Genomic DNA, 27544 nt, shown 5'->3' with positions numbered 1-27544 from the left:
TACCTCTTTCTTATGTCCTTCTTGCCCAAGGACTTCCTTAGTCCCACACCAGAGATCCAGTGAATTCACGAGGAGTTTGGGAGGTGAAACAGGGTCTTTCACATGTGAAGCAGTAGAATTCTCATTTGATGAGAATGAGAACTCTCATCTTATTACTACCAGTATTTTAGCTGGTTCCCCAACTCAAATTCTTCCAAATTCATTTGAGCCATATAGGTAAAGAGCCATAGATATTAAATTCACTCACCCCTAAAATTACCTCCAGAACTTTAACAGTAACATAACAGTCTTTGGGCATCCATTAAAAATACCTGGACCTGAAGCTAGACAGCACTAATGTCATCCCTCCAAAATCATGTTACGTACAGCTGTCCTCATCAGGCAGCTTAGACTTTTAATGATCAAAATCATACCAGGCTGCTCAGTCAAATCCTGGCATGTCTCTCTATGGCTATGCATGAGCTGCCTGAGATCTTGTTTCCAAAGCCTTCAAATTCCTTTTAAATTCCAAACAAGACAAAGTTGGTTCCTGATCATGAAGCAATCCAAAATAAGCTCACCAGGCCTTACATTAGCACAAAAAAGCTTCTAAGAGCTCGTAATGGCTTACATTTCTGGTCTAGAAGAAATTTCTCAACACACTTAGAAATTGTGGCAAGCTTTTCGGTAATCTTGAGACTCAGAGGGATGTGGCATGGCCCCAATAAACTCTGAAGATCACTATATACTCAAAATTTGCTGTGCAGAATCCTCTTTGCAGACAAGCATCTGCATGATTCAAACATGACAGGATTGGAGTAACAGATGAAAATACAGGACATAGTAGGAAAAGATGGTGCTCTTCTCAAGGACCACAGATTAGACCTCAGGGCAAAAAAAGGAAAACTATGCTACTAAGGTTATGTGAAGATTGTACCTGGAAGCAAAAAACAGAGGATGTATTTATCAACTGCGAATATTTGTTGGTATTTCTGCAAGTCAGAAGCATGTACTCAATTCAAGCTCTGACAACAATGTATACTGGTACTCTATTCATGCACTCAAAATAAAATACAATAGTTCTTTGTAGTTTCAGTTTCAATGCCTCCCACCCCCAATCTGAAACTCACTGACTTTTGAAGCACATAGACTTTATTATTTAGAAAAAATAAGAAGTATTTTGACTTAAGGCAAGATGGCACTCCAGATCATTGCTTGTAGTAGAAAGTTCCATTATGCTGGAGCAGAATTCTGTCATTCCTCATGTCCTATATACCAAAGACTTATTGGAAGAAAAACTAAATGAGATGCTACAACAAGTTAGTCAGTATCTGTTAGCACTAGTGCAAAGGCAACAAAACCAACTGCAGTTATGAAGAAGGTGTTCACAGGTGGACCAATGTTCCCCTTTTCTGGAGAAACAGCACAGATGATACACATAATTTCTTTAATACCGGGAAAATATTAATACATATTAACCTATATATCCAGCCTATCTTAACCTATCTAAGTTACTTTAAACGTATGTTAGCAATAAGTTGAAGATAACAGTTAGGACCTTTGTCAGTTCCCAAGTCAGTTTCTTGCTTGTAATGAACAGCATTTTTAGGATTAGCTTCTGATTTATAACTTTGGTGTGTGGGAGCACAACACTAATGAACCAAGCTTTCTGTAACAGTTCAGGTACGTACGCTGTAAGGAACACTTCAAAATACAATCACAGGTGGAAATACCAGTTTAAAAGAACATTAGACAACAGATCTGCCACGTTTTTTAATTTTATTAACGGCTGGTAAATATATTTGTTGCTGACAGTACACAACCGTGTACAGAAAGCGCACAAAAACTTAGTCAACACCTAAAAAATACAGGTTCCATTTTTCAACAGCTGTAGCTAAGCACCAACAATATAGAGGCTAGTTAAAGTTGCATGGCAACATTCATTACAATTTTTACAATAGAATTTATCACCTGTCGATAGCAATGGTGCCAGCTGCAGCTCCAATATTAAAATGGATTAAAAATATTTCAGCAGAGGTGCACAAAGAAGAACTGTTCAACTACTGCTTCTTGTCTTACAGTAACGTGGTAAGCCCTGTAATATTTTTATAAATTAGAAGAGGAAGAAGTCTTGTATGATGTGGCTGGTGACTCTTGCCAACTCACTCTACAATTATCATAAATCTGATTTGCTTATTAGCAACCACCAGTATAGCAATACTGACAGCTAAATCATAAGAACTCAAGTTAGAGTGCCACTTGCTAAACACAGCACAATTTTATTGTACTTCTACGCAAACTCTTTTTAAATAGAAAAGTATGCTTATCTTATTCTGAAAAATGCTTATCTTATTCTGAAAAAATATATGGGGAAACATGGTAATGGAACATAAAATCTCAGTGGGCAGAAGGAATTAAACAAATATCTTGACTACATGTCCACTATGCAAAACTAATATTCAGCATTCCACAGTGAATTAAAAGCAGACTGCCTTTTATCAATGAAAACAAACCTATTCTGAAAATGAAAACAGCCACAGGATGTTTTCCTTCAAATATTTTGAAACTCAAGTTAATGAAAAGGTAAACAGTGATGTCTGCATTTCATGTAACCTACAGAATATTGCTAGGGATAGAAAATCAATGATTTTTTTTTCTTGTGTATTTAGCAAGTAACTGTGGGAAAAGAAGAAATAATTTACTGGAAAATTAACTTTTGTTAAAGCACAGAAGGGATGCTTTCTTTAGTTGGGGATATTCTATGGCCAACCAAGAGCAAGCAATAAAGTTACGATGGCTTAGCCACCACTTGACAACAGTACTGTAATAATCAAACCTGCATGTTCTTCTACTGCAGTGAGGTTAAAAACCCTCTATGGGTTTAAAAAAGCAACAGCACCCCTCCATAAACTTGATTTGAAACATGAGACCCATTCACTACAAGGTGTGAGATTAACAGACTTTCATACCACTGAAAAACAGGACCAGCAGCAGAAAGTAACAGAAACACCCAAAACAATTCCATGAAGATACCTGTATTATCTGTTTTCAAGGATTTCAGCTAAATGAATGTCTATTTTAAGTAAATATGGAAAGCATATAGTCAGCCATGACTATGAACACATCAAAAATAATGGGACAAAATAAACTAGCAAGATTAATAATGTTCCTTCTGTATTCTCGGCAATAAAATTGTGCTCTTAGAAAAAAATATTCCAACTGTAAACCTGTAAACTCCTTTAAAACAATAGCATCAATTGTTTCATTTTGGGGCTCCTATACTTTATGCAACCAGCATAAGCCTGATGCATTTGAATTCTTGGCAGAAGAATATTCTACAGGAAGTGACAAAATGTCTTACTGTTTGAATTTATCATCCCTCTTCAAGCATGAAATCCCTTTCCATGTGTCCTCACACATCCAGACTCTTCACTTCTGCGCCATTTCTAACATTACAGTAACCAGTTTCTGTCTAGCTCACCTTCAGACTAGAAAATCTTGGTCAAATAAATTTAAAGAATAATACTGCTTTTTAGCTCCATGTCAGTACGTCCTTACTCTCTTCTATCATTAAGAGAAGGAAAAGCAGTAAGATGCTTCCATCCAAACACTGCTCCAGAAATACCAAATTCCTACGACATTTTCCTATAAACTTGATTTTGCTCACATGAAGCATGGAAATCCTGCTGCACGCTATGCTAATAGCTGAATTACATCACACATGACTGTGCTTTGCAACAGCATAGTTATATTACAAACTAATGATGCTATTATAGGAGGAAATGACCCAGTTCTACATTAAAACTTAGCCTGTGGACTATAAACATTTCAGATTTCAGACCCCCTCAGTGGACCACCCATAAGAATTTAGGATAACATGGAGGAAAATATACAACTTCATGTATTGATATTTTTTGATTCAGAATTGCTTTCTGGCATCACTTCTGCAGCACATCGCTTAAAACGGTACTTGTTTCTGCTCTTCACTCTTCCTTTAGAGCATCCTGTCTGCTCTCAACCTCAGCTGCTTATTTCAACAAGCATCTTTCCACTCGTATGTCTTCATTTAATCTCTTAGAGACATCACTAGTTAGACAGTTAATATTTAATAATGTATCATCAATAGACTTCAGGAGAAACATTGCACTGAAATTAATGAGCCACAGGGGTGTTAAAATTCCACCTTTCAGGCTAATTTTTGTCACTTTTTGTTCACATGTGGAAACTTCTCTGCATCTAGAAGTATTTAGAGCCTTTTTCCAAGTGTTGTTGAAAGCTTAGATTATTTACACTAACTGAACCATGTATATGTACTATATAAACAAAACAAATCTATTTATAAAGACTCAAAAACCACTACTACGCTTCCTGGTATTCTATTCCACTTACTAGGGATTAGCCCACCAGCCTAGATGACAAGCCACTTGTACTAAACAGCTATACAATTTTTCGTAGATATGTCCTAGTGGATAAATTTCCTTAGAAAAGGAAGTAGGATCTACAATGAAGATGCAATACAACATACAGAACACACTGTAAAATGCAGGTACTCCCACCCACATATGCACCTTTTCCTAAGGACCACTCTCACGCTCACAGAAGCAGGGGAAAGAAAACAAAAAACAACAAAACTTACCTTTCTGCAGACACTTTCAAAATTAACTTCTGTCCTAAGAGCAAGTCTGGTAACTTCATCTGGCTTTATTTCCTGTGGATGAAAGATATATTTATACTTCTTATGATGAGACTTTATGAAATCTTTCTAAAGTTCACCTTCCTCATAAACATTCTAACTTCATGGCATCTCCCATTGATCTCTTAAAGGAAGAAAATCAGTTTGTTATATAGAGGGTTTTTTTTGTGTGTATGTGAATACTACATTTACTGACTTCCAAGACATTACTTACACCTAATCTGATTGTATTTACTACTATTGAAGGCAATAGAGATTTTCAACAGCAAGGTATGCAGAAGGGTGATTTTATTTACAGAAATGTTTAAACTGCCTGTATTCTTGTGCTACAAATAAATGGAAAGTCTGAAATGCCTCATTTACCTTAGACTCTGAAGTTACATCACAACTTATCAACATGTGAATATATAAGTTTGAGACAATGAAAATGAAGTTGAGAAGAAAAAAAGTAAAATTCTCTTTTCTGAAGAGACTGACTACACATGCAGTTTTCATTCCTTGACTTAAGCATTTCCATTGGCAGCTGAAAGAGGGGAATGAAAATCCTGGACAAGTGGATTTTGTTAAAAGTTGAACATTTTATGAAACATGCCCCCATGACAGATTTCTCGTTATTTTAAAATACATACTTTATATCTGCTGTATTACAAAATGCCCTATTAACCTTATAAATTGAATGCACTGAATATTGGCTTTTTCCTCCTAGGGCACTGCGTCAAATAAATCATGTTACACACCAGTTGTTTGCCAGATGGCCATTTTAAAAGCAGTTTAACTACTGTTATGCAGAGCCCAAATAACTTCCACACATTCATAGTTCTGAAAAATGAAAAACTTTGTACAAAGAAACCTAGTTATTCTGATAGCTTTCATCTAGATCTAGCCTATATCACAATCCTGGTGGCTTCAACACCTGAAGAAAATTATCTGTTTGCTGAATTTCTAAAACTCCAAGAAAGTAGATGACTTCACTATAAAATACAGTGATTTTGCAACATTTGTGGTCAATAAAGAAGAAGAAAACCTGAACTGGAAGTGCCCATGCGAAGTATTGGTTTGAGAAAATAAGACATGTCCAGGTGTTTGGGCTGCACAAACATGCTGTAGTTAACATTATGCTCAGATCTGGACAAGAAAGATGCTAACTGAAAACCCTTAAAAGCAACTACTGTAACTATTGGCTCAGAATAATCAATGTATTAGCAAAGATTCAAATGCAAATCAAATTAGGGAGACAATATAACTTACAAATGTCTAGGAAAAAAAATGTACTATATAATAGGGAAATAGTTCACGTTCAACAACTAAATTATACTTGTTCCTTTCTCTCTTTTTCCCTACTAAATCATCCTTGATAAGTATTCCAACACTTTCATTTAACATCCTGCTCCATTGTTAAGTTTCCATACTCTATCCTGTTTCTGTCCTAATTCTGGAGCAGTCTGCACACTTCCTTAGATGTAATTGCTTGGAAGAACCAAGTAGCTTACTTTCTTATAGAGGGCCGTACCTTGAATTTCAAAATCTTATGTTGTCCTTCCTTCCATATATTAGATACCTTACAGAGAGTTTGCATCTTATCTAGATTTGTAAGGTGTTGCGTAAATTGCATATATGTTAAAACTATAAGCAAGCATATAATAATGGGAATAAAGTAACAGAACGAAATTAAATTAACAAAAAAACCACCCCAAAACCTCTTTTTGTCAATGTCAGAAAAGCTTCCTGACAATGAAGTCTAGAAGTCTGCAAAATCATCTCCCAAAGGTACTGGTGGAAGCCCAATCATTTGGAGGACAGAATCCAGACTGGAAAAACACTGGTGGATATAGGAAACAATCTTCTACTGGCAGATGGACAGTTGGATGACCTAATAGACTTTAGAGATGGAAAAGACCTATGATTCAGTTTTCCATGACTTTCCAAAGCATTTTACAGATGGTGAAAGTAGGACACGGTGGTTAAGTGACATGCTTACTGTCACATAGTTGGTTGGGGGCTATAACGAAGCTCTGGAACCCAATACTATTCATTAAATCAAGCTGTTGCTTTATTAAAAAAAAGATAACTTACATGGTCTTCATCCCAAATAAAACTGGCTATTTCCTGTCTCTTTAGGATTTAAACGCAGCAACCTGGTTCAGAGGGGAGGCAGGTAAACTTCAGCAATCCCTACACTAGAATGTCAAAGGTTTAATTTTTATATGACAATATTGCAGAATCCCTCAACATTGCAGAATCATGCATAATAATGGAGAAAGAACTACGGTTTGGAATGTGAAGTCATGAATGGAACTTCACTGAAATGCTTAATATACAGAATGAGGCCAAGAACCTCCTGTTAAGGCTTAAAACCCCAAATTCTAAAGCATCTCCTTCACTTCTTTTAGATTTAAGGCAAAACACGCATTTTTGACTTACATAATCTTCAGCAGCACCCTGGTTTTGTAAAAGCAGCCATGGAAATCAAGGTATTGGAATAAATAGATCTTTCTTCTGTGTCTATTAATGGTCAGCAGCAGACAAGAAAATAGAAAAAGGATATAGTGGTATTTTTCTCAGCACAGTTTTCTCAACTTTGAGATGCATGTAGCTCAATAACTCCTGACTCACAAAGAGAACCTTTGTATTGAATACCTATTTTGAAATCTTCTTTCACCAATTATGTTAAGGGATGTTATAAGTGGCTGCCACCTCCATCATCTCTGGGACCAGTCCAGGGATTTCTCCTGTCCTGCTGCTGGAGCCCAGTCTGGTGTATCCAGAGGCCGGGGGGTCTCCATCCCAGATCCATAGATGAGGCAGTGGCTTCCTCATCGACAGGTTCAACCAGTAGTGAAGCTCAGCTATGCAGCTAGCTGCCACAGACAAGGCCTTCGACAACACCCACATGTAACACTCCCAGGGTTCACTCACATGAACTTAAGGACAGCCAGCCAAGACCTCTTCCTCCTTTTTTCCCTGGTCAGGATTGAAGCTCACTATTGCGAGTACGCCCCCTCTCACCCCCTTTAGATTCACGAGCACATGCACATTCATGGATCCCTCAAATACCAGCCCAGCATATCCCTCTGTCCATTTAATACCCCTCTGCCTGGGTCCAGAGTCCTTTTAGCCATCTCATCATGGGCCTACTCGCTGGCTGGCAGCAAGTCACTAGCAGATGCATGCACTCACATTCTTGTCTTACAGGTACTCTTGTCTTACAGGCACCCCATGCTCACAGGTCCCTCCGGAACACCATCATGGGCCCTCTACCTATCTGATACCCCTGACCAGACCCAGCACCCCTCTCTCACTGCTAGTCCAACTTGAAGTTTGCTAGTGAATTACACATGCCAAAGAGACACATGTGGGGTCAAACCACGTGAAAAATACAGACACTCTGCCTGCCCCCGTCAGCAGCAGGCACCAGGCACACGGGCTGCAACCTGCAGTCCCAGTCCAGATGCTGTGCCAAGAGCCTCACCTGCTTGACTCACCCCAGTCTCACCTGTAGCTGCGCCCAGGACACACACCGTCCCTGTCCTCCCAGTTGGGACGCGTGCTGCTCCTGCCCCCGTGGCTGGAGCCGAGACCCTTGCCCGCTCCTGCTGCTGACACCACAGGCTCGGGGCACCTACACCCCTGGTCTGACTCCAGCTGCTAGCCCCATGCCAGTCCCACAGTAGCTGGCACCTAGTCCTTACAGCACTCGCACAAACAGGATATACAAGGAAAGTTAAGAAAAGATTTATAAAAAGATGATAGACTGGTGATCAGACACAGGGCTTGGTCAGATAAGTGTACTGACTGGCACTGGTTGGGACTGGCCCCTCCCATACCCGCTCCCACCTGTGCCCCCTAAACATTGTTTAGTAAGCTTCGCAGAGTCCACAAGTCCTCCCATATCCCAAAATCCTCAGGTTCATCTTGTTTCCCCTTCTTATCAGTTCCAAAGTCCAGGCTGGCCTTCCCCAAAGCAGTACCAGTAGTTTCTTAATGGCCTGTTAGTGACTGGAGGCTTTTTGTCTTTCTCACTGTCTCTGTTATCCCTTATCCACCAGCTCTGTTCCTCTCTGTGTTTTTGCTCACCCCTTCCCCCTTCACTTATTAACCCCTTAGCATTGAAAAGGTCCTCTACTGGGGGCTCATAATGAAGAATGCTCTCACCACCTTCCACACAGCCTCAGATTATAGCTGCTTTTTGAAATCATGTTAATGCTTGGTATCATAACACCCTGTGCCAGTAAGCTTCTAAGATTAATGAGGTGTTATGTTCCAAGTGAAGAGGGAATACAAAAGTTAAGAGGGAACCAGCTACTTTATGAAGTATCCGGTCCATAATAATCCCAGATTAGGTAAGTACACAAAAACACCCCTACCAACCAACACACGTAGACTCCTTCTCTCCCTGAAAATCATCTCTCACAAACATTTTAAACAACCCCCAAATACCTAAAAAAAAAGCCATAAAAATAAGGTGTTGAAGTACTGACTGCCTCTTGAGAGATGATGAAAAACAACTGTTGGGATCAACAGACCCTTCTCCCCTGCACGTTGACCATGTTTTCTCTTGTGGAAAAGAGACTACAATTACAAGAGCTACTGACTTTCAGGTACATTGCTAGCACCGACGGCACCAGTGCCCTAGCTGGCAAACGCTGGCACACTGATGGATAACGGGTAGTAAGCAACAAGGGGAACAGGTGGTTTTGTTTCAATTACACTCTGCACCCCTATCTCAACTTCTGTCACAAAACCCTTTAAGAGACAGGGAAGTGAGCATGAAAAGACTCTCTGCAGGCTGACGTACACAACACAAAGCACAACCGTGTAGCTCTCTTTGTCCTGGTGCCTGAGCTGAGCCAACAACTGCCACAGGAGCAACCAAGATGAGACTGGAAGGAGATGGTGAAGGCGACAGAGTGGCAGCAGCAGGACCAGCTTGACACTCAGAGCTGGGATTTGCACAGTTTTTCGACGATTTTCACAATGAGCAGACCGAGGCTTCTCCAGGCAGTCGCCACTCAAGCAGCTGCTCTACGCTCCGGCGGGCGGACGTCAGGCGCACCGACCCGTCAGCCAGTTGGACCTCATCACGGCTGCAGGCAGATGACTGGGCCTTGGCCTGAGATTAAGCTGAATAAACAGGATGTGAACAACTACTGGACATGACATAAGAAAACTGCTGGATGTGACAGATAATGCGAGAAGCTGACAGGGCGGCTGGATTTTACAGATCATTAAGGGAGAGTTACGTGAAAAACAGACAAGCTCCACGGAAAGGTGGAGTACGGGGCAGCTTTGGGGGGGGGGCATCTTGCAAGCCTGACAGTACCAAGGTAACCGTACTGGTAGTAGCACACGAAGCCTAGACCGTCTACAAAGTCACACTGAAATACAAATCTGGGGCAAAATTACATATGGGTGGGCAAAGCCTGGCCTGGGCTGGGAAAAGGGAGCGCTGGGGCACAGGAAGGGATACGGCGGCACGCAGTGGGGCTACCTGTGGGGCAGCCATGCAGCGACTCCCAGTACCAGAGGCAGCGAGCTCACTCCACTACTGACAGAAACTTAGAACAGCACAGTTTGTTTTTTTTGTTTTTTTATAAATGATGAACTTATTTAAATAAACCGTAACTGTCTTACACAGAAAGGCAAGACTATATTGAACAGAAGTATGTCAAGCATAAATGGCATTTGAAAATGCGATTTCATGCCGATATTGATTGTGATTGCTCAGATGACACTTTATCCAAGCGATACTGAGGAAGATACAGTTTCTAACTTAACGGGTATGGAAATGTAATTTATCGAATAGCCTTCAGAAGACAGGAAAGACACAAAAAACCCCTCTCGGATGAGGCTTTGACACATCTCAGAAATGCAAGATTATCCACATAAAATGTATTCCCAGCTATGCTGTCTAAGGCAGTTTTAGATGACTCAGAAAAAAAAGTTTGCCAGTAGTGGCCTGTGGAAGCAATTTAGGAGCCCTCACACTATTAAAAACTACCCAATTTCAGTTTTCTTTTGACTAGTATTTTCCTTTTACCTTTATCATGCAATTCATTCATTTTCCTCGTTATTTTTTCACATTTTCTTAGCTGTATGAGTGTTAAGCCTTTCCTTATGAAATCACTCCATATACCCCACCTTTATAGGATGATTGTTGTCTTAAAATGGAGGGATTTCTATAAAAAATAGGTAATAGAATCAGGGTATATACAAGTAGATAACAGAACACTCATACCAAAAATCAAATATTTCTGGTGAAATCTCAACTATAGTTTGTTACCCATTACTGCACTTGCATCTTTTAAAACATTATTATAATTTTTACCCTTGAACAGGTGTTTGAGACTACTTTTTTGCAAAGTTTCTCATATTTTCCCACGGCATTCAGTCTCATTTTGCTGTTTTCTGTCATTTTTCTAGGTTCCTCAGTGAGGAGAAAGGGATAGGAAAAAAAAAACAAACCTCATTTCAAAACAGGTCTTCAGCCTCTTTTTTCTATAATTTAATTGCTGTGTGGCTTCCTGTCATAACCAATTTGTTCCCCTAAGTCTCTAAAAGTTCAGTGTTTTAATCATTCAGAGCAAAAGTAGACTTTGACTCTTAGTGTACATACTACCACTGTGAAAGTATACAAAAATGGGATCATGCACTTACAAGCAGGATATCGTCAAAGTACTGAAATAAATCCGCCATGGTTCAGCTGAAAGTTTATATGCTTTTCAAAAAGAAACTAAATCCACGATAAGAGCACAAGGTTTGTTTCAGCTCTGAAGGCCTGTTTTCAAGAAATCAGTACTCTAATTAGTTATACCAAACTGATTATGAAGAAAAAGTGACACTTTTTTCCCCTGACAGTTTACAAATCCAATTCCTTTGTCAGTAATTGTGACCCAAATATAAGAGAATTTCTACAGATGCAAGTCTCATTAGTGGACCACCATAACAAACTAAATGGCACTCTGCCTATGTAAAAAAATAAAATAAATCCACCCCCCACAACATATCTCCCCAAGCCCCCATTTTACCAGATGTGAAACCAAGATGAATGGTATTGCCAGGAGGGGAATTTAGATAAAATTAATGTACAGAGCAGTAGGACAGAAAATTTAAACTGCTAAGTAAAAATCTGATATTGTCTACTTAAGTGTGTCTTAAGCTTATTAATAAGTTTATTAAACAGATCAGCTGTATCTCAGATCACTGAGATATCTGCTTTATTATAAAATCACTATGTAATTTTACCAACAGACAAAATTAACCACTTTTGAGTAGCTGGCTGTCCTCCTGCCAGTACTTACAAACCATTACCAAGTCACCTCTCAAGGCTTCTTTTGAGTAATTAAATGTCCTGAACTTCATCTACCACAGAATGAAAATTTGTCCGTATGTAACCTCTGTAAGTCTTTTCTGCATTTGCTCTCATTTTTTAACCACAATTTTTAAAACTGAAATAAAATGGGATGCAGTATCTGTCTTGGTAATATCATACAGAAGAAGAGAGCTCTCATTCTAGACAAAGAGCCCATAGCCTTCCTTACTCCTGGAAATTTAATTTTCCATTTGGCTTTACTTTTTTCCTCAATGGAATCCAGGCAATCCAGATCACTCTCATCTTTATCCATCACCTTTAAATTACATAAAATTCTTCCAGAGAGGTCTACTGATTTGTCTCAAATTTCCCTAACTGCAACCTGATGTTAGGTAAACTCAGAACGCTGTATTTGCTACTTGTTTGTGACTGCACCTTCTGCAGTAAACCTTCTGACACCTAAAGACTCAGACTTTTGTTTTAATGATTTCCTGCTTTGTTGACTGTGACAAGTAATCCCAAAAACCCGTTTATCTCCTCTGGCCAAATGACAACATGAGAATGCCCGAATGATGCAACCGCACCATTTATTTTACTTGGTGCTAAGAAATAGATTGGATAATCACTGAAATGTTTCATTCCTAATTAACAAAAATATAAGCTGATACATTAATTTAAACGGACATAGTAGCATTATTTTGATACTAAAAATTCTGTTGCTAGCATCCCCTAGAAATCTCCAGTCTTCACACCCATATATTGCAATACAGCACAGTCTGAAAGTGTGGCAAGTAAAAACCAGATTTTTTTCATCAGGAATTCAACCCAGCATTTCAGCATTTCAATTCTAAAAAGACCTGCCATTGCCTCCTGTTGCAGCAGACTGCAAACAGACAATTCACATAACGCTTCACATCCGTGGATGTGAAAGCATTACGCCACAGTTACCAAGAGTTTCAATTACTGCTGAGGAGGACTGAGGTTTCAACCCACAGGTGAGAGTCCTGTGAGGGCCAGTTACAGTCTGATTAGAGGTGGTATGATTCACAAGGAGTCTAGGATGGCGCTGTAAGGGCCATCCCTGTCACAGATCTGAATTTGACTGATGCCCAGAAAATTAAGAAGGTATAGAGACTGCCAACTCAATTGTTCAGAATATTATTGCCCTTCATGAGTCAAGTAAGTATCTAAATACCTCTGTGCTAAAAGCTTTCCTGACAGTTTTTTAAAGACTCATTTGGAAAAAACCTGCACCCACCAATCCTAGAAGTGTCAGCTCACCCACTGGCTGAAACGGAGATTCATTCTAGGGGTTCTTGGGTGAATCACACTTGGGGCTCAGGGCAGGGGATATGCTGGGAAACTTCAGCATTTCAGCTCCCCCAGTTTACAGAATCCCCCCATATTACCCAGAGAAGGGCCTTGCTATGCCTCCCAAGCCACACTCAGTTCATGCTAGATTTAAAGAACATGCAATTAAAAGCATTTATTTGTAATACTCGAAACAGACATAGAAACATTTATAAAATGCCTAGGTAAAGAAATGAAAGACAAGATATTATTAATCTACTCACACGAAGGTTAAAGATCTCTCTGCCTTGCTCAGGTTGACTCACCGTTCTTCCTGGCAAGGCAACACTCAGGATTTTCAATGTTTGTGCATATTTATGCCACAGCCTGCATCTTTCAGATAAAGTGAAGGAGTCTATTTGCGAGCTACTGTCATGGTTTCTTTGGTGACTCACTTGCTATTTAAACTACAGATGGACACAAAATCTAAGTGGTACAAACATGCAAAGCTTATAAAAATACACAGTACTCTACTGGGTGCTAACACAGATCATAAAAGACAATAATTAACCACTGTAGGGTGAATGTCTTTGGGAAGATGAATTCCCAATCCTTTCAATCTAGTATAATGTAATATACTGACAAAGTAAAGACTGTGTGTTGAGGCATAAGTGCGCTCCAAATTAATATAAACAAGACAAATAAATCAGCATATTACTAATGTATTCTTTTTTCTAAGTGAAAATGACATGTCACATTACAATGGGGGTAGGAATGTCTTTCCAATTAGCAATGCTCTGCATGTTGTGGGAACGTCTCACTATTAACTGTTTTCATGCTATCAGTCTTACAAATATTTATTAATATTGTTTGAATAAATACTATTTCAGAAGTTCGCACATTTTCAGGAATGACATCTTTTAATAAATTACTTTAATAAAAGAAGTTAAACTTTTTCTAAGCTTGCAGCCAATGTATTAAGTCTGATAAAAGTTCAAAGTATGTGGATGTACAGATTTAGCTTTCCACAGAAGTCAAGTTTTACAGTAAATACCTGTGTCATAAAGAACAGACAACTACAGGAAAGCAAAACCACAACAAAAAAAGATTCCATAGATCTTTTTTTGTTCCACCAGTCTAGCCAACAAAGCTTTTCCCGGCAACCTGACTGGATGACTTGATTCTATATCATCACATACTGGAACCAGAGTTTTATCCGGTAGAAATGAAGACATTTTCTCTCTAATTGCAGACAAATTAAGTGAATTATAATTTAAATACATTCCCCTGTATCATTAGGGTTTAAGATTATTATTATGTCCTACAGTAATTACAGTATTTTTCACTTATCAAATATCTAGATTCTGTATTACAAAGAGGAAGGAAAGCATAAAAAGAAAGGGTTCTACAGTTGCTAATTCTCCTAAAGTATACGCTAAAAAAAAATTTCATATATTTTTAATGACTTTGCATGTTTCATCGATTGCCTTACATTCTCAAAAGCTTTACAGAATTTAATGTTGTTTTAACTTGTCTTTTATTTTAATATATGACTTCTCAAAATAAAAAATAATCTTCCTTGAAATCATTAATTTTCAGCCTTGTTGGATTAATTACAACTTGGGCAGGAATACTACAGAATTGATTAAGAAAAAATAGTAAAACTTAATTCTCATTCTAAAATAACAAAACCAAAGAAGTCACTAGAGGAAATTATCAGAATAGAACTTCCCAAAATATCAAAAGCTGTACAACCATCTCACTTTAGATGAATATATGGCATTTAATTTTGATGGGAATTAACTATTACTAACCTGATAAAAAAAGAGCACTCCAAAATTACAGTTAATCATTGGGAATGCAAGAATGTATTTCAAGTGGAACTTGTCTAGCAGTTGTTCTTTTTGTAAACTATACTGGTGTCAGGTTTTTGCTGGCAGCAATTTTAAACATTACTAAATGTCTACAGTATTGCTGTCTCAGTTTAGATCCAAGTGAAATTCAATGTCAACCTGTGACTTTTCATCTACTAAGTTTCACACTACAAAATTTTATAGTTTTCTGTTTTTATTGTTCTCTGGAAAATTAAAGTTATTAAAATACTCATCAAACAAAACTACACAATATTCCTATAAATATAGTCTTGTCCAAATGGTTAACTTCTTCTACCCAAATATCTTTATTCTGTTATGCTGTACAAGCTTTCTTAAAAGTAGAGCACAAGCTTAGGCAAAGACTACGTTTTCATGCAGTTTAATAACAAAACAAAATGAAGAAACAACTCCCCAAAAAAAGAGTTAACATGGCTAGTTTGTTTAAGCTGTTGTAAAATACCCAAACTTTATTTGGCAAGTATAGGCTGCTCTTTTCTGCCACGTTTATAAACTAATTTAATATTTCAAGAGGTATGCAAGTCAAATGCCAGCAATTACATCAGTCTACCGAGATGAACACTGTGAACTTGGCATTTTATTTAGTCAATTAGATTAGATTAAATGAATTGTTTAATTCTGGAGGTTCCCATCTGATTCAGTAGCCACCGTCAGTGAGCAACAGTCACTGTTTTCACCATATGTTACAAAAAAAGTTAGCAAGTCTGTAATCTCGTGAAAATTTTAGAAGTAGAAGGTATTATGAAAGTAAACTACAATTACAAGCATTCAAAAGAAAAGTTACAAAAAAGGAAAAAACAGTCTCACTGGATTATTCAGTACAGCAAGATGATGATGCCAAAATTACCATTATTTGAATATTCTTTTTTCTTCAGAGGTCTTTTAGTTCTGAATGTCAGTGTTCACTTGGAGTGGTACAATCTGTAATTTCACTCTGTACTGGCAATTTGTTCCACACTGCTTTTCTAATATTAAAATAACAACCACATGCAATTTCAGGGTTAACATATTTCCAAGCAGTCCTGTGTTGGCTGGAACTATCTTTGGTTTTGAATTACTATCCCCGGTATTCACAACCGTTGCCAGTATCACTGGCTGCCAGATGAACTGTTTTTGTAAAAATAAGGAAAAACAGCGTTACCTGCCAGAAGGGGACGCTATGCACAACTAACAGAAAACCGCCTCTTTCTCAGTTTAGCCTCTTCCCTCCCAGCAGGAGCTTCAGCCAGCAAGACTGCCACCAAAGCAGCCAGGAAGAGGATGTGCTATATTCTCACAACGCTCCCAATGGAGACAGTGACTGACAAATGGGTGCAATCCAGCTAATAATCCCCACCCGCTAGATTCTGGTTTGAAATAGATACGGAAACAGAAATGAATAATGAAGGACAGAAGAACCCGGAGAGAAGCAGAAAGAGGTAGAAGAGTGTGAATACACAGAGCCATATACACAGCCCCTTCGTCTGCTTCCAGAGGGCATAAAAGAAAAAGAGTTCAAAGATTAGACACAATGGAGAAAGAAAGAATTTCCTTTTTCCATTCTCTTTCCCAGTATGCACTTTCTCCAGGAAAACTACTCCTCCTCCAGTCTTTTCTTAAAGCACCATGGGGAAGAAAATAAATTACTTTTTGTCCTTTCCTAGAGATCTTGAAACTTGAGCAAGACAAACCTGCTATCTCCTTTGCCCAAGGTGAGGGGTAAAGGTGGAAAGAAGAGATCTGGCAACAAAACATGAAAAATACCATTTTTTCCAGTACCTGCAGATTTCCAAATTGGCTGCTAGAAGCTCCTGAGCAAAATGTTGGTATACAAAGTGCAAAAGAACTATCCAGAACAAATACACAAATTGTGTAAACCTCCAACATCAGTAGTTCACCTTGTATCCTGAGGAATCCTATTCCAATTTTGTTACACCTTCTGTAGATGCTGTGTCATATCCCTGATCATCCTTGACACTTTATGTTTTTACTAGTTTTTTTTATTTTTTTAAAATACACTAAGATAACTTATGCAGTATATTGTAAAACAATTGATTTAAATAGGAACAGACTGCCTTCTGTCTGAAGACACCTAATAGCAATATAGCATTTTCACACAGGTATCTATGGTAACTCCAATATCCACCTCCTCACTGGTAATAGCCAATTTCGATCCAGTGAAAATGAACTATTGGAAATGTAATTCTTGCCACCACCACATGCATTTGTATCTATTACTATCGAATTTCTTTAGTCATTTTATTGCCCAGTTAATCAGTTTTGTAATATTACTCTGCAGTGTCTTAGTGTTAGTATCTTCACTATCCTGAAATTTTGGATCATCAAGCTGTGACATTCATTCTGTTTTTCTGAATCATTTCCAGCACTGACCTCCACAGAAGTCCACCGTTAGCTTTCCAATACTACGAAAGCTAACGATCTATTCCTCTCTTCCACTTATTATGTTTAACTCTGTGACTAAAAGAAGAAAACTCATACCCATGAATAGCTTTTTTAAAAAAAAAAAATCAAAACCAAAACCACAAAAAACCACCAGAGGCTTTGGTGAAAGCTGGACAATGGCTTTTTGGAAATTTAAAATAATATACAGACTCAATCAGCAACAGCCATCGTATGTACTTATTCCTTCAAAGAACTCCCACTGATTTGCAAGGCATATCTTTCATCTCCTAAAGGTACAATTATTCTGCCTCATCCTATTCATCCATGTGTTCACTAAATCCATTCTTTAATAAAACTGCCACTGAGCCTGTCCAGCACTGAAGTCATATTTACATTAGTATTACAATCCCAGAACAGACTTCATATATTTTTTTTGTAAGCAGGAGGCAACCATGGGGGAAATAAGATTTTACACACAAAATCATCAATCGGAATAAGAAGTCATAGCAGCTGCAGTCATCATTCTGAATTAATTAGTTTCCAAGTGACTATAAAGATATTTACAGTAGGTCTCCAATTTCTTTTTTTTCTCCCCCCCATAACCCCTCCAATTAGAAGAAATAAGAATAAAACCTTTCCTACAATATTCAAGAATAATTTCTTTTATACCTGTGAAGAACGAAAGACGTGATTTCTGTGGGAAATTTCTTCAGAAGAAGCAGTCCCAAAAAGAACAGTTGATTAAGGATATTGAGACAGTTTAATACTGATCCACCATACTAAGTAGATTCACTGTTTACTGGAGATACTCTTCTTAACTTCTCCAGAATAAATTAAGTACAAAGACCAGCTAGTATACAACAAGAAATTACGTAGAACTGCCTCAGAGATCTCACAAGGACCATCTTATTTGGCAACTATTAGTACACCTCAGCATAGGATAGCCAAAATGTAAAGAAAAGGTATGCAGTGCTTACAGAAACATTCTTTCCTATCTCAAGTTCAGACAAATTATAGAGAAGGTTAATGAAGAGGCCCAAGTTCGTGCACTGAAGTGAAATACATGTTGGGATGATGAAAGAAGTCAACAACAAAATAAGTATCTATTTGGAATATGCATAAATATTTTCAAAATGAGCGCAGAAACATGCTGACATTTCTGTCATTATTTTGAATAATAATAACAATAAGTGTTTTGGTTTGCTGTCACTGCTCAATTTTCAAATAAACTAAGGCATATGGGTTGTATTAATTTGTTTTTTGTACTACTGCAAAGGTTGCCTCTTTATTAAAATAAACAATAAAAATACTTACGCAGAATTCAGAACGGAGATGGAGTCTCATCTGCAAGCCATATTTTTTAAAAAGTGAAAATAGCTTATTTTGCATCCTTACAAAAAAATAAGATAGTAAAATTCTTACGCAAGACTCAAGAGGAAAAAGCTTCATCTGCAAGCCATATTTTTAAGATAGTTGACATACTTAGAACCTACTTCAATATTTTCCTTAAGTTGTCTCAAATCCAACAAAAAGCTCCCTTTGTGATCTGTTTTCACTTTGTAACTAAGAATCTAGTCCATAAGAAAAAAAGTACATGATAACTGCTTCTATTTGAGTACCTTGTCAATGATGAAGTCTTGAAAATGAAGCTGAGTTTTATATTTAAAAATGCAGCCCATTTTTTTTTATGCAATCCAAATAGTATTTGGTGTAAAAAAAATCATTACTCTGCTATCATAATGAAATAAAACAGTAGGAATGGCTGTCAGTTGTTTTCTCATTCCAAATTAAAATTGCACAGTACAAGATTTCCCTCCCATATTTTTCTCTCAGTTTTCCTTACAATTCTAAGTATTCTTTTATGCTTGCTATCTAGAAAAAAATGTTTCATATTTTACAGCTTTCTCATGCTGAGATTGTTAAGCTTGCTCAGTTAAGATATTTTGACCTGCAAGAGGAGCAAACAGGAGACTGGCTTGGGAAAACGGTTATATTAAATATGGGGTTTCTCATTTTAGCATAAACATGAATGGAAGCAGTATATCAGTGAAAATAATATGAAATGCTATGAAGATTTAGAATAGAACAGAACTCAGTCAGTGAGTATACCAACCTGCCTTCTCACTATTTTAAGAATCATGTCAGAAAAAGGTGGTAGGTAGGAATATTCAAGGAAAGTGGTATACTGAGGAAACATGGTTATGCAGTCTCCTGACAAGGCATTCCTCCCTCCTTCTTATTAATCAAGAATATGAAGAGCCAAGCCTCAGACCTCATAAACACTGAGAAAGGCTTCCCAACAGACAGCCATTCAGCTCATCACTTCTGTATACTTTTACTCCACCTTAGCTATGAAGACCAAAACATTTGTGTTTTGATAAAAAAAGTTGTCATCATTTGCTTCTAAGGATAAGCGCATATACATATCGGTAGACAGGCGTAAGTGAAATTTCCATGAAGTAATTTCCATTCAGAAGCAACATCCCTTATTGTCTTGACTGGAGAGCAATTACATACACCAGCATTTTATTCAGGAATAATTTATGTTTGTTCAGACTCTCTTACTTCTCTCTGGAAGTGTAACATTGTCTTTGCTGATTATTTCAATGTTAATGTAATGTTTTTAATTTCAGAAACAGAAGGAAAGAAGTTTTTTCAAGTAAGAACATCTTTCAGTATCAGAACATCTCCAAGGCCTGAGATCCCACACCCTCTCTTTGCTACCTCTTTCAGCATTTTATCACCCCAGAGGTGAATTCCCCCTCCTCCTCCCCCCCAGAGCAAGTCAAAATTCTCCAGGATGTAACTCATGCCCACCATCCTTCCACTGGACACCTCTGAAGAAAGAATGGCTCCATCTTCCTAGGTCATCCTAGGTAGCTACAGACATTAATAAGGTTTGCCCTTAGCCTCTTTTTATTAAGGGTGAACAAACACAGTTCTCTTACCTTGTACATCATATGCTCCAGCCCCTAACCAGCTTGGTGGCCCTCTGCTGGACTTGCTCCAGTATGTCCATGTCTTTCCTGTACTGGGAAGCCCAGAACTGGAGACAGCACTCCAGCTGCAGTCTCACCACAACCAAATGGAGGGGAAGGGCCACTGCCCTGGACCTGCCAGCTATACTAATGTAGCCCACAATGGTATTCCTTTCCACAGGGACACTTTTTTGTCTTATGTTCAACTTCTTGTCCACCAGGACATGCAGGCCCTTTTCAACAAAGCTGCTTTCTAGCCAATGGGTCCCCTAGCCAACTAGCCTGGACTGTTGCATGGAGCTATTCCATCCCAGATATAAGACTATGCATTTGCTTTTCTTGAACTACATGTGGTTCCTCTCAGCTCATTTTCCTACCCTGTACAAATCCCTCTGAATAGCAGCCCTGCCCTCAGGCATATGATCCATGTCCCCCAATTTGGTATCATCCATAAACCTGCAGAGAATGCACCCCATATAATCATTTATGGCATTACTAACACACTAAACAGTACTGGTACTAGTACAGACCCCTAAAGGACATCACTTGTAACCAACAACCAGTTGGATGTTCTACCACTGACTATAACCCTTTGAACCTGACAGACCGACAGCTTTTCACCCACTCTTATTGCCCAGTTGTCCACTTCATCTCTCTCCACAGAATCACAGAACTGTACAGTTTAGATGGGAACCTCTGGAGTACTACTCCAGCTAGAGGTTGGATCTCTAGCCCAACGCCCCTGCTAAAACAAGTCAACTAGAAAACATTCCTTGGGGCTATGTCCAGACAGGTTTTGAATATTTCCAAGGATGCAGACTTCACAAACTCTCTGGGCAACCTGTTCTAGTGATTAATCATTCTTACAGTGAAAAAGTTTCCCCTTAAGTTTAAACGGAGTTTCTTGTATTTCAGTTTGGGCACACTGACTCTTGTCCTACCAGTGGGCACCACTACTTCCATCAGGTATTTATACACATTGATAAGATCCCCCTGAGCCTTCTTCTCAAGACTGAACAGTCTCAGCTCTCTCACCTGCTCCTTGATGCTCTAGTCCCATAGTCATCCTCGTGACCCTCACTTGACTTGATCCAGGACGTCCATATCTTTCTTGCACTGGGGAGCCCAGAACTGGACCGAGCACTTGAGGTGTCTCTCACCAGGTCTGAGTAGAGGGGAAGGATCGCCACCCTCAACCTACTGGCAACGCCTTTCCTAATGTAACTCAGGAGAGTGCTGGCCGCCTTTACCATGAGGGTGCATTGCTTGCTCATGGTCACCTAGTGTCCACCAGGACACCAAGGTCCTTTCCTGCAAAGTTGCTTTCCGACCTGTCAGCCCCCAGCACAGATGGGTGCAAGAGTTTACTGCTACCCAGGGGCAGAAGTTGATATTTTCCTTTGCTAAACTTCATGAGATTTCCTTTCTGTCCATTTCTCCAGCCTGTCCACGTCCCTCTGAATGGCAGTACAACCGTCTGCTGTACTCTTCCCAATTTTTTATCTTCTGCAAACTTGTTGGGCACGCGCTCTGTCCTATCCTTAGTGAAGAACTTAAATACTACTGACCCCGGTATTGAACTCTGCAGTATATCATCAGTTCCTGGCCTCCAGTTAGGTGGTCTTTGTGCTGCTATCAAAACCCTTTTTGCTCAGCGCTCCAGCCAGTTTTTGACCCACTTCACTGTCCCTTTATCTAGTACCTGCTACTTCAGTTTGTCTGTGAGGATGTTACGGAATACGGTGTCAAAAGCTTTTCTGCAGTAGAGGTAAACAACCACTGTTCATCTCACCCACCAAGCTAGTCACCTCACTGTAGAAGGCTATGAGGTTAGTCAAACGTGATTTCCCCATTGTAAATCTATGCTGACTACGCCCGATCAGCTGCTTGTCCTTTCTATTTTTGTAAATGTTTTTCAGTATTATTTGCTCTGTTCATCACCTCAGCAATTGAGGAGAAGCCGCCTAGCCTGCATTCCATCTTGCTCCACTCCTGAAGATAGGAGAGACATTTGCTTCCTCCCAGCTAGGGATACCTGAAAAATCAACCTCTCCTGGACTCCCCTCCAGGACTGTATCCCCATGGGATTCTTCCAAGCAGCTGCCTGAGAAGGCCAAATTCTGCTCTCCTCAAGTCCAGCGTTCTGATCCTGCTTATTTTTTTTTGTTCCCTTCTCTCAGGATCCTGAATTTCACCATGTTGGGGTCACTGCTAGCAATGTTGCCCCTGACCACCATCTTGCTGACCGGTTCGTCCTTGTTTGTTTATATCAGGTCCAGCAGAGCATCTTCCATCATTGGCTCCTCAATCACCTGTGTTAGAGACTTATCATCAGCACTCTCCAAAACTCTCCTGGATTGCTTGACACTTGTGGTTTGTATCGCTCAGCAGATAGTGGGGCGATTCAAGTCTGCAAGAGGCTGCAGACATGAGGCTTCTTTCAGTTGTCTGAAGAAGGCCTCACCTATGCCCCGGGGAGGGTGTGTGCGGCCATGGGGGAAAGCTGGTGGTGGGGAAAGCAGGGCCAGGGCGGGGTGGGGGGGCTGGCGCCAGTGCTGGCAGGGGACAGAGGGTGCAGCCGCACTACCCTTAATGTGTCCAGTCTCGAACGCTAAGCAGAGGAGGGCCAGCTTAGTACTGGCATGGGAGACCCCCCGGGGACACCCTTTTGCCTCTGCCCCTTTCCGTTTTGGGTTTTTCCCCTTCCTCTCTCTCCCCGGCTTTCGTTGTCCTCCTTCTACAGCCTCCTCGCACACGATGTGGAAGTTGGCCAGATGGGTGCTAATGGGTGTAGGGTCATCTCCCATCCCCTTTTCGTCCCGCCAGCATCGCGGTCTGTAGGGTCAGCACCTCTGGTGCTGGCCTGCAGACTGGGAGACGCATCCTCGGGGTGGGGTGGGTGGAGGTGTGAGGAGGTCTTTCTGCCCAGCCAAGGTGGCGGGGGGGCTTCCTTTGTCCCCACTGAGGGGCTGGGGCAAGTCCCCAGACTTGGGCCGGGTGGACCGTGTGCTGTCCTGGGAGGTGGTGGGAGACAAGGGCAGGAGGAGGCAGGCAGGGCACTGATGGCAGAGCGCCAATGCAACGCCAATTGGTGGGGAGCACGGGGGAAATGGGACACTAACCAGGGCTGGGCCTTGCTGGTACACGGCACCCTGAGAGGGCAGGCTGCTACGGTGCTTTGGCCCGCAGCGCAGGGCATGCGCGCACCACCCTGGGCAGCCTCTGCATGGCAGGAGCTGTGTAACGTGGGGAAGTTATGCTTTGCGGCAGGGATGGGGTGCGTGAAGTCGTCTGGAAGGGGGTCTTCATCTTTGTATCAGAAATAGTGTGGCCAGCAGGACTAGGGAAGTGATTGTCCCTTTGTACTCAGCACTGGTGAGACCGCCCCACAAGTACTGTGTTCAGTTTTGGGCCCCTCGCTACAAGAAAGACATTGAGGTGCTGGAGCGTGTCCAGAGAAGAGCAATGAAGCTGGTGAAGGGTCTGGAGAACAAGTCCTATGAGGAGCGGCTGAGGGAACTGGGGTTGTTTAGCCTGGAGAAAAGGAAGCTGAGGGGAGACCTCATCACCCTCTACAACTACCTGACAGGAGGTTGTAGTGAGGTGGGTGTTGGTCTCTTCTCCCAGGTAACAAGCAACGGGACGAGAGGGAACGGCCTCAACTTGCCCCAGGGGAGGTTTAGATTGGATATTAGGAAAAATTTCCTTTCATGCTGTCTTCTTCTGTGTTACGTTAGGTGTGTTTCCTTTACATTGTATTTCCTACTTAGAAGAGCTTTCTACTTTAGCCCTGACAGAATTTGAGATATCCATTAAATTAATATTCAGAGTTTGTATAACAAAAATAATCTGCTTTATTAGGGCATACATTACCTAGAAGAGCCACGTAATGCTACTGACAAAGTAGAACGTGCTGTTGAGAACACAAGCGGTAAAATTCAGTGTTTCGTTGAAGTGCCTGACTTCTTGTGTATGTATGCCTGAGTAATGCACACATGGATCTATTCACCACTCAAAGCACCAAGTTTCCTGCATTACTGCAGAGAAATGCATCATGCATGGATAACAAGTCTGACACTTGCCAAAGCAACGATCTGCACTGCTCTATTGAAGGAGGGCTGCATGACTTCGAGTTCTACCCCTTCTTCCTTCCCTGAAATGGTCTATGAGTGGCATCTGGCCCATACCATTGTGAAAGCTGGTCCACCCCTGCATATGTCGTTTGTTGCGAAGCATCAAGGACCCTTCCTAAGCTGATTACACTAGAATTTAAGAGCTTCCCATTACTCTTTCAAAAACCTTTAAGGGTTAAAGATTCTATAACATTAGTATGAAAGTCTGCTATCTATTATGAAAGAAAATATGCAAAACTGTTGTTGGAAACATATGCTAGGAGAAAGAAAAAGCAAAACTGCAAAAAAGTGCATTAGTCCTCACTTTTACTTAAGACAATTCTACAGTGAGATGTTAACTGAAACGAAGGCTACAGAAGATGAAAGGATTAACCAAAAAAGAAACCACTACTGTTAGAAGAAAGTGATAAGGCTTTTTGAAAAAGCCTGGTATTTCAGGATACAAAAATTCCACGCAAAAAGACCATACTAAAAGAAAGATCTATCAAGTTTCTTAGGCTGACCTACTCTAAAATCATCAGTTACGCAGTCCTGAGTAGAAGCCCTTTCTCACCCGTATCACTGTTACTTTCATGAAATTGGATGATTTTTGTTCCAAAGCCAAAGATTGTGAAAACATCCTTCAGACTGAAGCTTCACATTTACAAAACAATTTGGCTTTCAAAAGCTTGACAGTAATACTGGAGTTCATACTTAACTCTACTTCTGTTCATATCTTGCTAAAATATACAGTTGAGAGAAAATAATTTAGAGTAAAGCATTATTTTTTCCTGTATCTCTTGTACTAAACTCATTATTCTGTGATAAATATTGTGTTTTAAGTGTATTAAAACAAAAACATTGTATTGACTTAACTGTTTCTCCAGTAATAGTTTTCAGGATAGAGAACGTATTTTTCCAAGCCATTTAACAATGGTTGTAACCAACTGCTGCTCATTCCCAACAACTGGAAGACATTTTCCCTTCAAGCACTGCAAATAGCCTTTCTTCCACATCTCATTAATGGGCATTCTCCAAACACGATATTGCTACAGCAACACCTGCCATAATACTAAGATTTTTGTTGTAAGATAAAGGCAAAAACTACTCCTAAATACACAGTAAAGCAACCACACAAAGTTGTATTAAGACCTAATTTCAGCCAAGAAATTTGAACTATTCAAGATAAGTTACACCTTGCTAAGAAATCACTAGACAATCAGTTATTTTTGTGTAAAGAAACTTTTTAAAATATCATAGCTTCCTAAAGATGGTAAGAAGTACTCTACAATGGATAATTCATCCATTTTGACAGTATCATCAAGCCTGAAAACAAGTAACAAAATTCCTGCAAGTATACACAATTTTGTATTTTAAAAAAGTAGTATCATAGTAGAAGGACTAGAAAGGATCATACTGTTCTTTCTTCCCATCTTTCATGAATTGTTAAATAAATATTTTATATGGTCTTGGCAAAACAAAATCTGAAGAACTCAAAAAACAGTGTACTATTCCAATAGCTTTGAGAACTCCTGCAAACAATTAACCCAGTTCCTGCATCCACGTAGCTGGAATTTTTAACTGCTCTCATTTCCCACATTGTTTACTTCTGATTGTTGTGCTTGAGACATTATTAGTTGTATTTACCAATTAAGTTATTTTTAATCTCCAGTTCTGACAATGAAAACACATAGAATCAAAAATTGTCATTCCAACAATAACACAACAATATATGCTATTTGCAAATTCAAATAACAAAAAGTTTCTTAATACAGCCCAGCACCAACGCTTCCTAGGTTTTCAATACATGCAGAACTGTGTATGTGTGAGTATGTATAGGATATTAAAAAAAGTAGACACAGACACAGTATTTAACCTGAAAAGTGAGCATGTGATTATGTCTCACTCCTAGGAAACAGTGTATTGACAGTGAAATTATGTCAGCAGCATCTGTTTAGAATCTACTTGAAGACAGGAAAAAAGCATCCCCAAGAATTAGTGATACGACAAGACTTATCAAATAATAGCAAGCATTTTCTCCTTCCTATGATATCAGATTGTAATTAGTAAAGATCTATACTAAAAAGAGAAGTTAAGATCTTGTAACTGAAAGTTCACATTTGTCTCATTCAGAAGGACAGTAGCTCTTACAAGTCCTGCTGAGCTGCAGGCAGCCAGCCTCTAACAACAGATACACCATCAGGCAATTGATCTTTTTTTTTTTTTTGTTATAGTCTGGATGAAAGATAACAGTTGTTCCACAAAGTGGCAGCAGCCATATTGAAACACTGTGCTGACCAAGAAACAGATTCTCCAAAGAAATGAACTAGTACAAAAGGTTCCTGGGTTTACAGGCAGCTGAATGCAGAAATGTAATTCTTAAGAAGGCAAGGCATTCTCCCTTATTGGGATTTCAACCCCTCAGATTTTTTCCCTGAGTAAGAGAAACTTAAGCCATCGCATTAAAAACTTCAGTAAGACAGACAACTGTGTCAAGGTCCCAGCATTTCAGTCTCTTCCCCGAGCATGAAACAATTTCCCTGTGAAATGGAATCCTCCTCTCATGCCTTCTGAGGTCATCAGGATACATAGCAAGTCCTTCACAGAAGACCCTGTTCATGCCAGCAGTCCCCAGAAGACTTTTTCTTTTTTTTTTTTTCCTGGATATGTGGTAGGGGAAAGGTGGTCTGGGTCTGTTCTTGACTGAGAGAAGAAAAATGCATATTTAGAAAGAAGTGTGGTGTCTTTGGCAACCGGGAAAAACTCAGGAAAACATTGTACTATCTTCTTTTTCTTTCAAAGATGTATTTTCTTCAATCTACAGCAACCCTTTGTGTCTTTGTCCGACCAATAAAGAAGTTCTAGAAGTTGTAAGTAGCCATCTCCAGAAATCTTTTAATCTGAAAATA

At 39.6% G+C, this 27544-nt stretch overlaps 1 protein-coding gene across 2 annotated transcripts in view; it reads right to left on the bottom strand.

Annotated features, from left to right (window-relative positions):
* SRFBP1 (serum response factor binding protein 1) overlaps positions 1–27544 on the bottom strand; it is an 84094-nt gene that overhangs the window by 21408 nt on the left and 35142 nt on the right. For both annotated transcript variants that reach the window (XM_075136835.1, XM_075136836.1), the window contains exon 4: positions 4616–4687. In XM_075136835.1, coding sequence (XP_074992936.1) covers positions 4616–4687 — 72 coding nt within the window. The remainder of the gene's footprint in view (positions 1–4615; positions 4688–27544) is intronic.

Source organism: Calonectris borealis, chromosome Z, assembly GCF_964195595.1.
Source record: "Calonectris borealis chromosome Z, bCalBor7.hap1.2, whole genome shotgun sequence".
Lineage (NCBI taxonomy): Eukaryota > Metazoa > Chordata > Aves > Procellariiformes > Procellariidae > Calonectris > Calonectris borealis.
Note: the sequence above shows the minus strand (reverse complement) of the source record. Positions and strands in the feature narration are given on the sequence as shown.